Source organism: Hypanus sabinus, chromosome 16, assembly GCF_030144855.1.
Source record: "Hypanus sabinus isolate sHypSab1 chromosome 16, sHypSab1.hap1, whole genome shotgun sequence".
Classification (NCBI taxonomy): domain Eukaryota; kingdom Metazoa; phylum Chordata; class Chondrichthyes; order Myliobatiformes; family Dasyatidae; genus Hypanus; species Hypanus sabinus.
The window spans coordinates 6202515-6219415 of record NC_082721.1 but is presented as its reverse complement, the minus strand read 5'-3'; the positions used below and the strand labels follow the sequence as shown (position 1 = coordinate 6219415).

At 39.0% G+C, this 16901-nt stretch overlaps 1 protein-coding gene across 1 annotated transcript in view; it reads right to left on the bottom strand.

The window, feature by feature from the left end:
• unc13a (unc-13 homolog A (C. elegans)) overlaps positions 1-16901 on the bottom strand; it is a 299553-nt gene that overhangs the window by 71710 nt on the left and 210942 nt on the right. Inside the window, exons 19-22 of the mRNA XM_059992392.1 lie at positions 10380-10495; positions 7215-7378; positions 2456-2606; positions 691-759 (exon numbers count right to left, since the gene is read on the bottom strand). Coding sequence (XP_059848375.1) covers positions 691-759; positions 2456-2606; positions 7215-7378; positions 10380-10495 — 500 coding nt within the window. The remainder of the gene's footprint in view (positions 1-690; positions 760-2455; positions 2607-7214; positions 7379-10379; positions 10496-16901) is intronic.

The window sequence follows — 16901 nt, the reverse complement described above, 5'->3', positions numbered from 1 at the left end:
AAACAGATTTGCAGGTGAAGTGTTGCATCACTTGGAAGGACTGTTTGGGGCCCTGAATGGAGGAGAGGGAGGTGGTGAATGAGCAGGTGTAGCATTTCTGTCAATCTCAAAGATGTGTGCCAGGAGGGATAAAATACTTCTTGTTGTTAGTTTGATGTTACTGATTTAAAGAAAGTGAAGTCTGCCAATAGGTCATTTCATTAATGATGATCAGGAAGATGAGCCAAGGAGGGTTGGGAAGGAAGGAAGGAAGGTTTATATTAACTTTGCACACTGGTTGTACAAACTATTGTAAGTCCAGTGATAGGTGTGAAGCCATTAAGTGCAAAATACAAGCATGACAATTTGCTCAACACTTGAAACATCTGAGCTTGGAGTAATGAATACTACACCAACAAAAGTCCAACATGCAAATAGTTAGCTCATTTTGCCAGAATGCCAGAATTGAGATCATTTGCTCATTTCTCCTTTGTAATTACATTTTCCTTTATTATAGCCCACAAAGCATTTGTTTGAATCCACATTTTTTTTAAATTTAGATGATTCAAAACTGACTGACTTAAAAAAAATCATCCTGTAGTTTTATACTATATGAACTGAAATCAAATCAGGACATTAATTCACACTTACATTTACAATATAACTTTCTACTGATTCAAAGAGAAGACACAACTTTATGTAAAAGCTTACCCTATACATTGATAGATCAATGCGAAGGGAATTATGCAGTTGGTCCAAGAGCTTTACAAACCTCTCTTTCTGCAAGAAATGACAACAAATTTAACTGTTTTGAAGCACAAGGACAGATAGCATGTCAATCACTAGAAAAGCATTTGTAAAACTTCATCCTCAACTCATTGTGAATTCCATTTAATTCTGCAATATTAGTCATGAATATAAGAATCATAATATTTACATATGGCTGTCACACCACCATAATAGTGCCAAAAATTTTAGCATTTTCTCTTAAATTTGTCACACCTGAGAGTACAGGGAACTACTTACTCACTGCCCATTATGCCACTGGCACTTAGGGCAGCAATGAATGTCCTCCATCTCTGGCCATGTTCAGGGCTTCCTTCATCATGTCAGTCGCTTCATCTTGGTTTTCACTACTGTGAAAGTCCCATCTGGAGTCTCAGGAATACCATCACAGTCATATGCAGAAGGATTCTTCTTTGCTAATTCCATACAATTTTGTTTTACCAGTCAGGGTTGTTAGCCCTGAGCTGAACCCATGAACCTGAAGGACCAGTGGACCACTCTTAGTCTGACCTCTACTATTTGACCGGTTTGGCATGGGTGACCCAACCAAAAACCAACGCATAAAGCCATGATTCCAGCCAACATAGCTCTCTGGGTCATTGAGGCATGAAAGCCTCCAAACCCAATGACAAGGTTATTAAGAATAGCCAAATATTAGTCATTATTTTCTACAACAGTATTCTTCCAGAAATATTTCAACATATATTATGTATTATATATTTTAGAATTTTTAAAATTTGACTTTTCCATCTCAACCACAATGAAACCAGGAACATTTATTTCACGTTAGAATAAAATCACAGAAGTTTTAGCTTACGTTAAGGGATTCCTAAAAGATAACATACTTTATCATAATGTTACTTGGCACTAACACTCCAAAGAGCAACTCACTTAACAACTTTCTGAACAAAAATGAATTAGCCAGAACAAAGTTTTCCATTACTGCACCACATTATGCTCATCATTGGCAGTAAATCATCGAGAGAAAGCCACTCTTAAAGCACATTTATACAGATTGTCCAAATTTATAAATAAAAATAATGCACAGCTATATAAAATTTTACATCAAATGGAGAAAAACCTTCACTCAGATGATTGTACTCTAGGTATCCCAAATGGTTGTGGATGTGGCAGTTGTTCGGTATCTTGGGCAGAAAAATGTACTGGAGATGCAGACTCAGTCATTATCTCATTGGGAATGTAATTTTTAATAACCGAGGTGAAAGATAGGCTTTTATTAGCTGGAAGAGAGCACTATCAGCAGCAAGAGACCTTCACACAACATCCTGGAGACTGAGGGAGGAGCAGTGCCTCCAATCGCCTTTATACAGGGGTCTGTGGGAGGAGCCACAGGAGCAGTCAGCGGGGGGGCGTGTCCAGACAGTTATAGGTAGTTCACCACAACCACACTACGTATAACTGCACGCTTTAGTGAAAATGTGTGATATTTTGTGCAGTCGTGGGACTGTGATCAGAGCAACATCTAGCTTTTTTTCTTATAGCTTTCCTATAAGTGAATTAACAGAAGATACAAGTTCCTGTTAAAAACTATTTATCCTTGAACACATTCTGTTTTGCTTTACTACACTATTAATTAAGGCTTTCATTTTTTCTTAATTTATGTTCAAATGTTATGGATTTAACAATTATAGAGAATCTACAAAAAAATGGGAACAATTTATGTACATACCCCAAAATTGGAGGCTGAAAATCGATCAGAGGCAGAAACATTGGTAGAGGCAGTGGTATGTGCATAGTATGCATTAATATTTGCCAAAAGAGTGCTCATTACTGCAGGTACACCTGGGCACATATACTTTGAAGATAGGCAGGCAAAATGTCTACAAAAGGACACAGATACAACTGTTAGCAGCATTTCCCTTTAACTTGTTTTATTTAAGTCAACTTCACAATGGAGTAATGTACAGCCAACAGTAATTTAACCAACAAATAAGTAAGTTAACTAAAAACAGTGCTGAACATCTGAAATAAATATGGAGCATAATCAGGATATTAAAAAGTGCTGTGAAAGGAAAAATCATGCTTTTAAGTCAATAAATCTTTAACATAGTGAGTAAATAAGTGCTTGCAGGGACCCAGACACACCCTTGCAGCGAAGCATTGATTCATCTCAACTTATTTATTTATTGAGATATAGCACAGAATAAGCACTTCTGGCCCTTCAAGCTGCACCGCCCAGCAACTCCTGATTTTAATGGTGGGACAGCTTACATTGACCAATTAACCTACTAACCATTACGGCTTTGGACTGTGGGAGGAAACTGGAGCACCCAAAGAAGATCTACATATTTCACAGGGTGGATGAATAAACTCCATACAGACGACATTGGATTTGAACTCCAAACTCTGACGCCCCAAGCTTTAACAACATTACAGTAACTACTACGATACCATGGTGCCTCCTTTCAATTGGTATATTGCCTTTGGCACTCAAAATATGGTCTGCTCTGCACTGAAGAAATCAAATGCAATTCAGGTAACTGCTTTGCAAAACACTTCTGTTTAACCTGCAAGATGATCTTACACTTGCAGTTACCTGTCAATTTAATTCTCAATCTCACTTGCCCTTCTCTACAACATAAATCACACTTGCATTTTATTTTAAAAAAAACAGTTCTAGAGTATTGATTTCTTTCTCCCCCTCAACAAGTTTTGTCCAGTCTTCTGTACATCTCGAACATTACTTTAAAATAAATGAGCTATATAGTGGATCTAAAACATCCAATTTATGCAGCATCTATATTAAAATACACTCAGTTGGGTCTACAATAAGTGCTTCTATATTTAAGACCATAAGACATAGGAGTAGAATTAGGCCACTCAGCCCATCAAATCTGCTCCACCATTCCATTATGACCGATTTATTATCCCCTCTCAACCCCATTCTCCTGCCTTCTCTCTATTATCTTTGACACCCTTATGAATCAAGAACCTGTCATTCTCTGATTTAAATATACCCAAATAACTTGGCCTTCACAGCAGTTTGTGGTAATGAATTCCATAGATTTGCCACTCTCTGGCTAAAGAAATTCCTCCTTATCTGTTCTAAAGAAATGTCCTTGTATTCTGACACTGTGCCCTCTGGTCCTAGACTGTCTTACTATAAGAAATATCCTCTCCATGTCAGTCTATCTAGGCCTTTCAATATTTGATAGGTTTCAGTGCGATCTCCCCTCATTCTTCTAAACTCCAGTGAGTGCAGACCGAGAGTCAAACATGCTTCATTGCCCCTTGGTTGGAGGTAAACCTATGTACCCTAGTTGTACTTGAGCACGCAACGTGTTACCACTGAATAAGGCAAATATTCAGTTGTGTTTCCTGTTACCCCAGAATATTCCAAACTGTCCTCGATGGTCTCTGTCCATCTCACTGACACCTGCCATCACAATAAGGATAATGACTAATTGGGCAAGAACCACAGTGACTTGCTCATGACTCTCCCTGAGTACTAGCTTCAAAACAACTTAGTAGAGTTCAGATGCCAGGGAAGGTTACAATTAAAAGTACAAATTAAATATTAAACAAGTTTAAGTAATGGAGTGTTGAGATGCTATGATATGAAGCTATGGTATCTGAAGACTCATGTTCTTTAAAGCTTTTGGTACATTGCCCTTCATAAATCAAAGCACTGAGTACAGCAGATGAGAGGTTGTGTTGAAGTTGTATAAGATGATGGTGATTTGGAGTATCATGTGCACTTTTGGTCACCTACCTAGAGGAAAGATGTAAATAAGGTTGAAGGGGTACAGAGAAAACTTACAAGGATGTTGCTGGGTCTTGACGACCTGAGTTATAAAAGGAAAGATTAAATAGGCTAGGACTGTATTCTTTAGAAAGTAGAAGATTGAGAGGAGATTTGATAGAAGTATGCAAAATTATGAGAGCTATAGATAGAGTAAATGTAAGCAAGCTTTCTCCACTGAGGTTGGGTGGGACTACAACTAGAGATCATGGGTTAAGGGTGAAAGGTAAAAAGTTTAAGGGGAAACTTCTTCACGCAGAGGGTCATAAGAGTGTGGAATGAGCTGCAAGAACAAGTGGTGCACGTGAGCTTGATTTCAATGTTTAAGCTAAGTTTTATAGGTACATAGATTGTAGGGGTATGGAGGTCTATGGTCCCAGTGCAGGACGATGGAAGTAGGCCTGTTTCTATGCTGTACTTTTCTATGACTCTTTTAGCTGTGTGGCAAAAAACAAACCACTCTATGACCAATGATAGTCATATCCTTGCCAGCCAATGAATTTGGCTTTGGCGATTAGAAGTGATGTTACAAATTACCAACATTTTTACCACAGGACCTACATTGAATCTAATGTTTTCTATACTACTGACATGAAGTACCAAGATTTTAAAAAAGGTAAAAAAATACTTGAAAAAATTTCAAGTGCTTTCAGATCTAGTATCAAATAACATTTGTGAAAATGACGCAAACACAAGGAAATCTGCAGATGCTGGAAATTCAAGCAACACACACAAAATGCTGCTGGAACGCAGCAGACCAAGCAGTATCTATAGGAAGAAGTACATTCGACGTTTTGGGCCGAGGCCCTTCGTCAAGACTAACTGAAAGAAGAGATAATAAGAGATTTGAAGGTGGGAGGGGAAGATCTGAAATGATAGGAGACGACAGGAGGGGGAGGGATGAAGCTAAGAGCTTGAAAGTTGATTGGCAAAAGGGATACACAGCTGGAGAACGGAAAGGATCATGGGACGGGAGGCCTAGGGAGAAAGAAAGGGGGGGGGGAGCACCAGAGGGAGATAGAGAGCAGGGAAGGTGTGATTGAGAGGGGCAAAGAGAGAAAAAAAAGAGAAAAAAGAAAAAAAGGGGGAAGAGAGGAATAATAAATAAATAGGGGATGGGGTAAGAAGGGGAGGGGGCATTAATGGAAATTAGAGAAATCAATGTTCATGCCATCAGGTTGGAGGCTACCCAGACGGAATATAAGGTGTTGTTCCTCCAACCTGAGTGTGGCTTCATCTTGACAGTAGAGGAGGCCATGGATAGACATATCAGAATGGGAATGGGACGTGGAATTAAAATGTGTGGCCACTGGGAGATCCTGCTTTCTAAGGCGGACTGAGCATAGGAGTTCAGCGAAACGGTCTCCCAGTTTGCGTTGGGTCTCACCAATATACAGAAGGCCACACCAGGAGCACCGGATCACACCAGCTGACTCACAGGTGAAGTGTCGCCTCACCTGGAAGGACTGTCTGGGGCTCTGAATAATGGTGAGGGAGGAAGTGTAAGGGCACGTGTAGCACTTGTTCCACTTACGAGGATAAGTGCCGGGAGGGAGATCGGTGGGAAGGGATGGGGGGACGAATAGACAAGAGTTGTGTATAGAGCCATCCCTGCAGAAAGCAGAAAGGGGGGGAGGAACAGAAGTGCTTGGTAGTGGGATCCCCTTGGAGGTGGTGGAAGTTACAGTGAATTATATGTTGGACCCTGAGGCCGGTGGGGTGGTAGGTGAGGACAAGGGGAACCTTCTCCCTAGTGGGGTGGCAGGAGGATAGGGTGAGAACAGATGTGCGGGAAATGGGAGAGATGCATTTGAGAGCAGAGTTGATGGTGGAGGAAGGGAAGCCCCTTTCTTTAAAAAAGGAAGACATCTCCTTCGTCCTGGAATGAAAAGCCTCATCCCGAGAGCAGATGCAACGAAGATGGAGGAATTCTGAGAACGGGATGGGACAGGGTGGGAAGAGGAATAGTCCAGGTAGCTGTGAGAGTTTGTAGGCTTATAGTAGATATCAGTAGATAAGCCGTCTCCAGAGATAGAAACAGAAAGATCAAGAAAGGGGAGGGAGGTGTCAGAAATGGACCAGGTAAATTTGAGGGCAGGGTGAAAGTTAGGGGCAAAGTTAATGAAGTCAACGAGCTCAGCATGCATGCAGGAATGCAGTTGTCTATGTAGCGAAGGAGAAGTGGGGGATGGATACCTGTATAGGTTTGGAAATTGGACTGTTCCACAAAGCCAACAAAAAGACAGGCATAGCTGGGACCCATACGGGTGCCCATGGCTGCACCTTTGGCTTGGAGGAAGTGGGAGGAGCCAAAGGAGAAACTATTAAGTGTAAGGATTAATCCCGCTAGACGGAGGAGAGTGGTGGTAGAGGGGAACTGGTTAGCTTTGAGACCTTCCTGGTGAGGGATGGAAGTATATAAGGACTGGACATCCATCGTGAAAATAAGGCGGTGGGGGCCAGGGAATTTAAAATCATTGCAAAAATTCAAAGCATGAGAAGTGTCACGAACATAGGTGGGAAGGGATTGAACAAGGGGGGATAAACCAATGTTGAGGTAAACAGAAATGAGTTCTGTGGGGCAGGAGCAAGCTGAGACAATGGGTCAATGTGAAAATTACATCATGTTTTACATACTTAGGATATACTAGGATTCATATTCAATTCATAGAGCGATATTACTTACGTCATAGCCTGATAAATGGATTCTACACCAAATCGCATTGCAAATTCATCGACAATCTCTTGTGCAGTTTCATCAAAATAAACTTTCCAAGCATCATCTCCTTTGGCATCTGGGATTTTCACAACTCCATTGTTTTGTATATCCGTCAGGAAATGAAATAGATTCTAATTCATAAGTACACAAAATCAGAACTCTTTGCAAATAAACTATAAACTTTTGCTAAAATTAATGCCAAAACTAAAACTGTAACATGGGAACAGATTGCATATGCATACTTTAAGCAGCTACAAAACAGGACAAGGTATTTGCAGCAGAACATGAGAAAACAAGCTCTATCTGTTGCTTCCAATCTGTGCAACACTCTGCAGTATTTTAATGGAATACAAATGCAGTCTAATGATGAGTTACAGTTCTAAAAAACTAATTCTGATTTCACCTGTCTGTACGCTGACTGGCTAGATGAGAATTAGCAATATTTCCTGCCTTTATATAAATGTAATGTTACATTCACTAGTCTGACAATAGTGTTGTCATATAATGGCTGGGATGTTGTTTGTACTCTTTGGAGAAAATATCTCAAAAATAAAAGGCACTATTAAACAAAATGGAGAACTTTTAGCATAAGAAAATGGAGGATCAAGTTTTCCAGGAAAAGCCAAGTTTTAACGTTTAAGTCTGAATGACCTAAAGCACTACAGTCAGCTAATATTAATTACAACATGACATTAAGAAACTTAGATGATTGTACAAGTAGAGAACAATCTAAGTAATATATATGCATACCACTAAATCCATGAATTAAGTTACATATTTAGAATCATTCCACAAGTACCAGTACTTTCCCAAGTGAAAATAGGCCTCAGGTTTTATGGTTATTCTGTAATTCAACCATTATAATTTCAACAGGCAATAACTAATTACAAATAAATACTAATGTAGAATTATTTAACCATAAATTTTTCCATTTCATATCAGTTTCTTAAAAAATACAGACAAATGAATAACCTCAATTCAACAAAGATTGTTAAAGGTTATTGACATTCTGCAAATACTGCAGAACTATGAAACTGGGACACCTCATTCTCCCTTATTAAGGAGGGAGGGGGAGAGCCTGTGGTATGTCAAATACCGGGTTACCGGGTAGTCTTTGGGTTACTGCAAGTCTGTGTCTTTGTGCTGATGCTTTACTGCATGCTTGAATGCTCAGTGGTGGGTGCCAATGCTTTCTTTTGCTGGTAGGGAAGGGAGGGATTGTTCTGTGCTGCTGCTTATGTGTGGGAGGGGGAGCTGGGGGGGCGGTTTGGGTTTTAACATTTAAGTATCATTCATTCTTTGGGGGCACTCCTCTGTTTTTGCAGATGGTTGCGAAGAAAAAGTAATTCAGGATGTATATTGTATACATTTCTTTGACTTTAAATGTACCTTTGAAACCTTTGAACTTCCAAATGAAAAGATGCTACCCATTTTCATGTATATTTATTCAGTGGTATTCTGTATATTCACAGCAAATACACAAGAGGAGAAACACTAAAGCCATTAAATCTGAATTTTCATTTCACTGCACCATTGACAGACACTTGCAAGACTTGTATGAGGAAATGTAGGGTTGGGAGTCAGCGGTGTGTGACAGTAGGAGTGATTATGTCAGGTCAATTTTCAAAAATATCTGAAACTGGAACTGAATCTAAGTTGAGCCCACACTTCGCCGGTTACAGAGGAGGTAATCAATTTTCATGCAAAGTAATTATTTAAACATTAAAACAGAAACATCTAATCAGAAACCCGCGATCATTCGTTATTGAATTGATTTGAATTGAATTGACTTTATTTCTTAAATCCTTCATATACATGAGTAAAAATCTTTACATCTCTCTAAATGTGCAATGTGCAGTTTATAGTAAATAGTACCTACAACAGGATAGTCAATATAACATAGAAATACAGTTGTGTCAGCATGAGTTAAGCAGTCTGATGACCTGGTGGAAGAAGTTGTCCCAGAGCTTGTTGGTCTGGCTTTTATGCTGTGGTGCCATTTGCCGGGAGGTAGCAGTTGGAACAGTTTGTGGTTGGGGTGACTCCAGTCCCCAATGACACACCTGTCTTTGTAAATGTCCCGAATAGTGTGAAGTTCACATCTACAGATGCACTGGGCTGTCTGCACCACTCTCAGCAGAGTCCTGCGATTGAGGGAAGTAACAGGTTCCCTAACAGGCAGTGATGCAGCCAGTCAGGATGCTCTCAATTGTGACCCTGTTTCCTGTTCACCAGCTTCTCCCAAATTATCAGTGGACCAAGTTGTTTTCACTTGACTTCCTCCAGACCACACCCCACCCCAGGACAATATCTGGTCAGCAACCAGCAACCAGCAACCAGCCCGTCCCAAAACCATCAAAAACATATTCCTCATGTCTATAAACACAATTCTCACTCGTTCCCAATGATCACACTCACTTCTTCCTTCTTGTTCTCCTAGTCATCCACCTTATGTAGCACCTCCTCAGTCAAGCAGACTGCCCACGTCAGAAAACATAGTAGGCTAGTGTCTAAATGCCTCATTGAAGAGGCACTTGCAACCCCCCCGCCCCCCCAGTGAGACTTTTAGAAAAGCAGTCCACAATATTTTCTGACCACAACAGTCATGGTAGTGGATTCTTCATGGGGGAAAATGCATATACAGTACAGACCAAAAGGCTGAACCACCCTAGCTCTATGGAGAGCGAGTTTGTAAATCTGGTGGGAGCAATGGATGTTGGAAATGGCAAGGAAGGAGCGCTGTGGGATAGGAGGCAGAGCAGTACCAGGAGTGGGGGGAGGGGGTTGCTGTGGGTGCAGACACACCCAGCCCTAAGGCACCATGCAAGGTCATTTGATTCCAAACAATTGGTTTATTAATCATTACAGAATGTCTGGTGCTTCTTGCTCCCTCCCCTCCCCCTTCCCTTTATCCCTGCCCCTTTCCCACTCTCAGTCGACAATAGAGACCCATATCAGAATCAGGTTCATCATCACTCACATTCATGAAATTTATTTTTTATTGCAGCAGCAGTACAGTGTAATACATAAAATTACTAGAGTACTTTGCTAAAGTCTTAGGCACCCTCGCGCTATATACTGTACTTTTGTACGGTACTGTACCCACATAAGTATCACTGCATAATAGATTACCTCATGTAGACATGTATACTGTACATGGTAGGGGGCTACTTTCTCTTCTCCTTTTATCTCCACACTAATATGTAACCGGATGGCACCCGATACTGCAGATTTGTCAGTTCGTTTATCTGAATGGAAAATTATTATCAGAGAAAAAAAGTTAAACATTATGTGAAATTCTAGTTTACATATTATCTTTATGAAAGATATACATGAAAAAAATCATTTCAGAAAATATAGCTTCCAACTAAACTTTCAGAATTTATTATTACATTTGGAAAAACAATCACAGGACTAACACTGTCTATCCATATCAACAGATTTTCATAATATAACACTCTATTTATCTGGAGAATTCATTTTATTTTTTATTGTCTTTGTACTTTGACACATCCATTGTCTTATATTTGTATTCTTGAATGTACTTTGCAATGAAGTTACTTAAAAAAAATACAAAGGATTCTGGTTAATTGGGGCATTGCTTAATCAGGGCAGTTGTTTATTTGGGGACAACTCTTAAAGAACTAAAAACCAAATCATGAAAATAGCTAGGATTTCTTTTGTTTATCAGGTACACTGCCACTTAATTGGGACAGAAGACTATTGCTGATCTAGCATTAGTCGCATACACTTGCACAGCCATTAGAAACTACATCACGCTTAGAGCGATCAGTTTTTAAATACTGTTCGTTTCATGTGTTAGGGTTCAAAAACAAGTGATTTTTGTCACTGACAGTTGGAGAAAAATAAGCAGAAAGACAATTCAGAACTGTTAACTCAGATTTGCATATTACTCAAAACTTGAAGCCAATTTGGTCCCCTTCGGTTTGAAATAAGTTCACTAATAGCATTTTTGATAAAAATTAAGTGGAAAATAAGAACTTAGTTAATGCATTGTTGTTTACAAAAAGCTACATTTTGGTCACCATTAGTTTTTTTATTTTTATTTTATTTAGCCCTCCAAATAGTTAAAGAGCCGAGAGGTAATGTTGCAGCTATATAGGACCCTGGTCAGACCCCACTTGGAGTACTGTGCTTAATTCTGGTCACCTCACTACAGGAAGGATGTGAAAACTATGGAAAGGATGCAGAGATTTACAAGGATGTTGCCTGGATTGGGGAGCATGCCTTATGAGAATAGGTTGAGTGAACTCGGCCTTTTTTCCTTGGAGTGGTGAAGGACGAGAGGTGACCTGATAGAGATGTATAAGACGATGAGAGGGACTGATTGTGTGGATAGTCAGAGGATTTTTCCCAGGGCTGAAATGGTGAACACAATGGCTGTAGGTTTTCTATGTTTCCATGAATATATCATCTAGCAACCCCACAACCCTGATTAACCCTCACCTAATCATGGGACGATTTACACCAACCAATTAACCTACCCAGTTGGTCTTTGGAGTATGGGAGGGAACCAGAGCACCTTTTCACAACCTATAGAGTCATTTTCAAGGACTCTTAGTCTTATGGTCTCAATATTTATTGATAATTTATTTATTATTATATTTGTTTTCATTTTTGTATTTGCAGTTTTCTGTCTTTTGCACATTGTTTTGGGGGGGGCTTTCATTGATTATGTGTTTCTTGCACTTACTGTGAATACTGGCAAGAAAATGAATCTCAGGATTGTATATGGTGACATATACGTACTTTGATAATAAATTTACTTTGAACTTTGAAAAGCATTAGAGTATTAATTACAGTAAAACTTTCATATTTGGTAGCTTTGAAACTTTTGTTTTAGTATTTCTCACTGGCAGCAAAATTTACAATAAATGTTTGAACAGATTGGATTTAAATATTCTATTTAACAGTAATCGTCATTTAAAAAGACACTTACAGATAGGTTCACACAAAATAAGGATAAATACTATTCAGGTATTACTTTCAACTAAAGAGTGTGCAGCTCAATGGACTCATATCTATACTTGCTTTGAATAAAAGTTTGGGTAGTGCAGCAAAACTAATTTAAAGAGCATCTTTTTGTCAAGTTTACATCAGGTTTTCCTTTAGTTGTAACAAATAGTAGTACCACACGTCAAGGCATTGTTCCTATTCCATACTTCAGGAAGTAAGACTTGTGCCTTATCCAAAAGGTCAAAGTAAAGTTTAATATTTTGCATGATCCTAACAGATACCAGCAATAATGTTGCAGATTTAGTCCAGTGAATTATGGAAAGTGGCAGAAATGAACCGATTTCTTTCCGCATGAAGGCTTGAATGAAAACGTAATCTAAGTTTTCATCACGAGTGGACGTGCATGTAATTCAGGCTTTCATAAAATACTGAAAGTACTAGATTTGTAAATGTGGGCAAATAATTTATTTCTACAGAACTATATGTGGACCATGATTAAATCAATATGGGATTAAGATGATTAGATTAATATGGTTCAGATTGGAAATAATCCCTCACTTCGCTATTCTCCCCACATTTCCAAAGAAAGTGTGGATAAAAGCTAATGTTAAGCTTGATAATATTATCAAATGAACAAAAACTCCCAGCCATAGCTTTGTGAATTAACTAAACAACTGCTTATGTTAATAAAGTCTTGTTCTAGTGTATTAATATTTATAGTTTTCCTTTTCATTCAGGACCTTTTGAAGCAATTCAATCAGGACAGTACAAGAGAGGCTCCGAGTAATAACACTACATTATGCTTATTTCCATCATGGCTCAACTATGCTCAAACAGCATACCATTTCTGTTATACAATACTGACTTGGTAGTTTTGTTTAAAGATTACACAAGAATGATTTTAGGACACTTGAGCTGTGAAAGACAGAAAGCAAAAAATGTGCTTAAGCAATGAAAAAATTGTTCACAAAATTCCTGCTAATTACACAGAGCAATTATTCTGTACTAACTCTTTTAAAAAAATAACAGTTTCATTTCAGCATGAACACTAAGCAACACCACAACCTAATTAAAGATCATATATGCTGACAAATTATTTTTGAACAATGTTTGTACTCTTTAAATGTTATTTTAGAGCATATGTTTGAATAGTTATAAAAAGGGAGGCATGATTAATTATTTGGTTGGCTACCTTCTTAAATTGTATCATATAATTTTTTCAAGCACGTAGTATGCAGATACTGAGTGGAGAATATGCTACATACTCATTGTTACAATTGAAGAGGTGGTACAGGAGCCTAAAGACATACACTCAATGTTTCATGAACAACTTCTTGCCCTCCACCATCAGATTTCTGAATGGACAATGAACCCACATACACTACCTCACTATTTTCCTTCTTTTTGCATTAATTATTTAATTTATTTCTAATATATACTTATTGTAATTTATAGCTTTTATTATTTATTGCAATGTACTACTGCAGCAAAACAACAAATTTCACAACATATGCCAGTGATATTAAACCTGATTCTGACACTAAATCCTTACAAAACTCAGTTTGATAAGTAGTTTATTTATATACATACATTTTGTAATTTAATTATAGGTTTTCACTGGAATTAATTCTATTTAATATTTACATTATATGTTTGGCTTTTATTTTTCTATATTTCAAGGTTGCAGACTTTTAAAAAAATATTTATTTTAAGAGACTTAAAACATAAGATGCTTTTGCACTTGATGGAATAAAAATAAACAAAATTATTAAAACTCAAAATCATCAGTAACAATTAAGGGGTTTTTGATCACTTTATGTTGGACATTCTCTGTGGACTGTTGATTAGAAAATCCAGATAAGCATATGATCTTTAATTTCTCTAAGCTTGTACACTACAAGCACACACTATTTAAAAATAAAAACCTGTATGGTAATGTATCTCAGGTCTTGTAGCATTTTCTTTTGACTGCCTTCACATCAATATTCAGAATCTTAAAAACAGTAACTGAAAAAGGAAATGAAAACAATAAAAAAACAAAGATTTAACCAACTTTTTAAACTAATCAACTAAAAAAAAGTCAGATTCATTTTGCATAATTTTAAAAATTGTTTTCAATGGAGAATTTCTTCACAATATTTTCACGTTCTTCTGAGATTTCATTATTCTTAGCCTTGTCAACTTCTTTTAATCAAATGAAGGGGACTGAGATTCACTTTTTATTGACACAGTTACAGTATATTACACTCTGTTTCAGAGAATAATGTGTGATTGCTAGAGTAAGATTTACTAGGGAAAGTCTAGACTTAAATGCCAGAAGAATTTTCTGTGGTGTTCCTGAGCATTTTTCACATGATTACAATTTTAATCCAACAAATAATAAAGTGGTGTTAAATCTAAATTGAAGAAATTAAGTTGAATCAGTAGTAAATGATAGAGAAGGAGATCAGGTAAGAAATAAAACAGTCATCAAATAGGGCTTTGATCAGCGACCAGTGCAGATATCGGAAGTTTTGAGAGGTGGGGATTTCACTCAGGTTCACTGTCCAGGTAGAAAAGGGAGCAGCAGATTGCTGCTGCACAATTAGAGCTTTGACCAGTGACCAATCTGGACATCAAAAGTTTTGAGAAGAGGGGATTTCAATCAGGTCCACTACCAGAGTAGAAAAGGGAGCAGCAGATTTCTGCTGTGCAATTAGAACTTTGACCAGCGACCAATCTGCATTTGACATTGATTTCAAGAGCAAAGTAAAGGAAGGCAGGGGCAAGTGCAGCAGCTGTCATCTGTGGGGACAGAGTCAGAGTGGTGATCTTGAGGCTTTAGCTGTTCGAGGCTTCAGTCAGATAAAGCAAAAGAAAAGAAAAACTCAAGGATGTGTTTATTTTTCACCTTCCTTTCTTTAATATCTGCCCAGCTAGGACAGTAGAGATGCCAGGCAGGATAGTGGAATGCTCCTCTTGCAAGATGTGGGAAGGCAAGGAGACCTCCAGTGTCCCTGATGACTACAACTGCGAGAAGTGCATCCAGCTGCAGCTTCTAACAATCCGTGTTAAGGAGCTGGAACTGGCTGACCTCTGGATCATTTGGGAGACTGAAGGTGTGACAGACAGGATACATAGAGGTAGTTACATACAAGGAGCAAGACACAGGAAACTGGGTGACAGTCAGGAAAGGGAAAGGTGTTAAGAAGCCAGTGCAGAGTACCCTGGTGCCCATCCCCTTCAACAACAGGTATATCATTTTGGATACCGTTGGGTGGGGGTGGGGGAATGTCCCAACAGAGGAAGGTCACAGTGGTTGGGTCTCTTGCACTGAGTCTGGCTGTAACTCAGGAGGGGTGGGGGGAGGGGGAGGAAAGACTCACTATAGTGATAGAGGATTCATTAGTTCGAGGGCAAGAACGAGATTCCCAGATGACATGTTGCCTCCTGGGTGCCAGGGCCTGGGACATTTCGGATTAAGCCCTCACATTCCTAAGTGGAAGAGTGAACAGCCAGAGGTCACGGTCCATGTAGATGCCAATGACATGGGTAGGACAAGTGACGAGTTTCTGCACAGGGAGTTCAGGGAGTTGGGTGCTAAGTTAAAGGGCAGGACCTCCAGGGCTGTGATCTCAGGATTGCTACTGAGGCCAGAACTAGGAAGATTATACAGTTTAATATGTGACTAAGGAGTTGGTGTAGGAAGAAGGGGATAAGATTTATGGATCATAGGGCACTCTTCCAGGGAAGATGGGACCTGTACAGAAGGGACAGTTTGCACCCAAACAGGAGAGGGACTAATATCCTAGCTGGAAAGGTTGTTAATGCTGCACAGAGAGGTTTAAACTAGAGCTGCAGGGGGATGGAAACAAGAGTGCTAGAACAGTTAGTGGAGAGGTTGTGGAGGCAGATGTTGGGAGGACCTCAGACAAAATTTGAAATCAAAAGCTTGAGCATGGTGCGACTAGTGTACTGAGCTACGTATGTTTCAATATAAGAAGCACAGTAGGAAAGGTCGATAACAGTGCTGAAGATGAGGTAACTGGTTTACAAACAGAGACAACGTATAGTGAGGAGAGGCTGTTGATAGGCCAAGCGATAAGGGGCAAAGTAAAACGCGGACATCACTGAAAAGGTTGAATACAGGATTGAAGGTGTTATATTTGAATGCATTTAGTATAGGGAACAAGGTAGATGAACTTGCAGCACCATTGTAGACTGGCATGTATGATATTGTAGGCGTCACTGAATCATGGCTGAAAGAAGATTTTAGCTGGGAGCTACATGTCCAAAGATACACATTGTCTTGAAAGAAGAGACAGAAAGGCAGAAGGGGCGGCATTGCTCTGCTGATAAGAAATGAAATCAAATCATTAGAAAGAGGTGACAAAGGATCAGAAGGTACTGAATCATTGTGCATAGAGCTAAGGAACTACAAGGATAAAAAGACCTGATGGAAGTTGTATATAGACCCCCAAACAGTAGTAAGAATATGGTCCACAAATTATAATGGGAGACAGAAAAAGCATGCCAAAAGGGCAATGTTACAATAGTTACAGGGGATTTTAATATGCAAGTAGATTGGGAAAATCAGGTTGGAGCTGAATTTCAAGAGGGGGAATTGCTAGAATGTCCACAAGACGGCTTTATAGAGCAGGTCATGGTTGACCCCACTACAGGATCAGCTATTCTGCA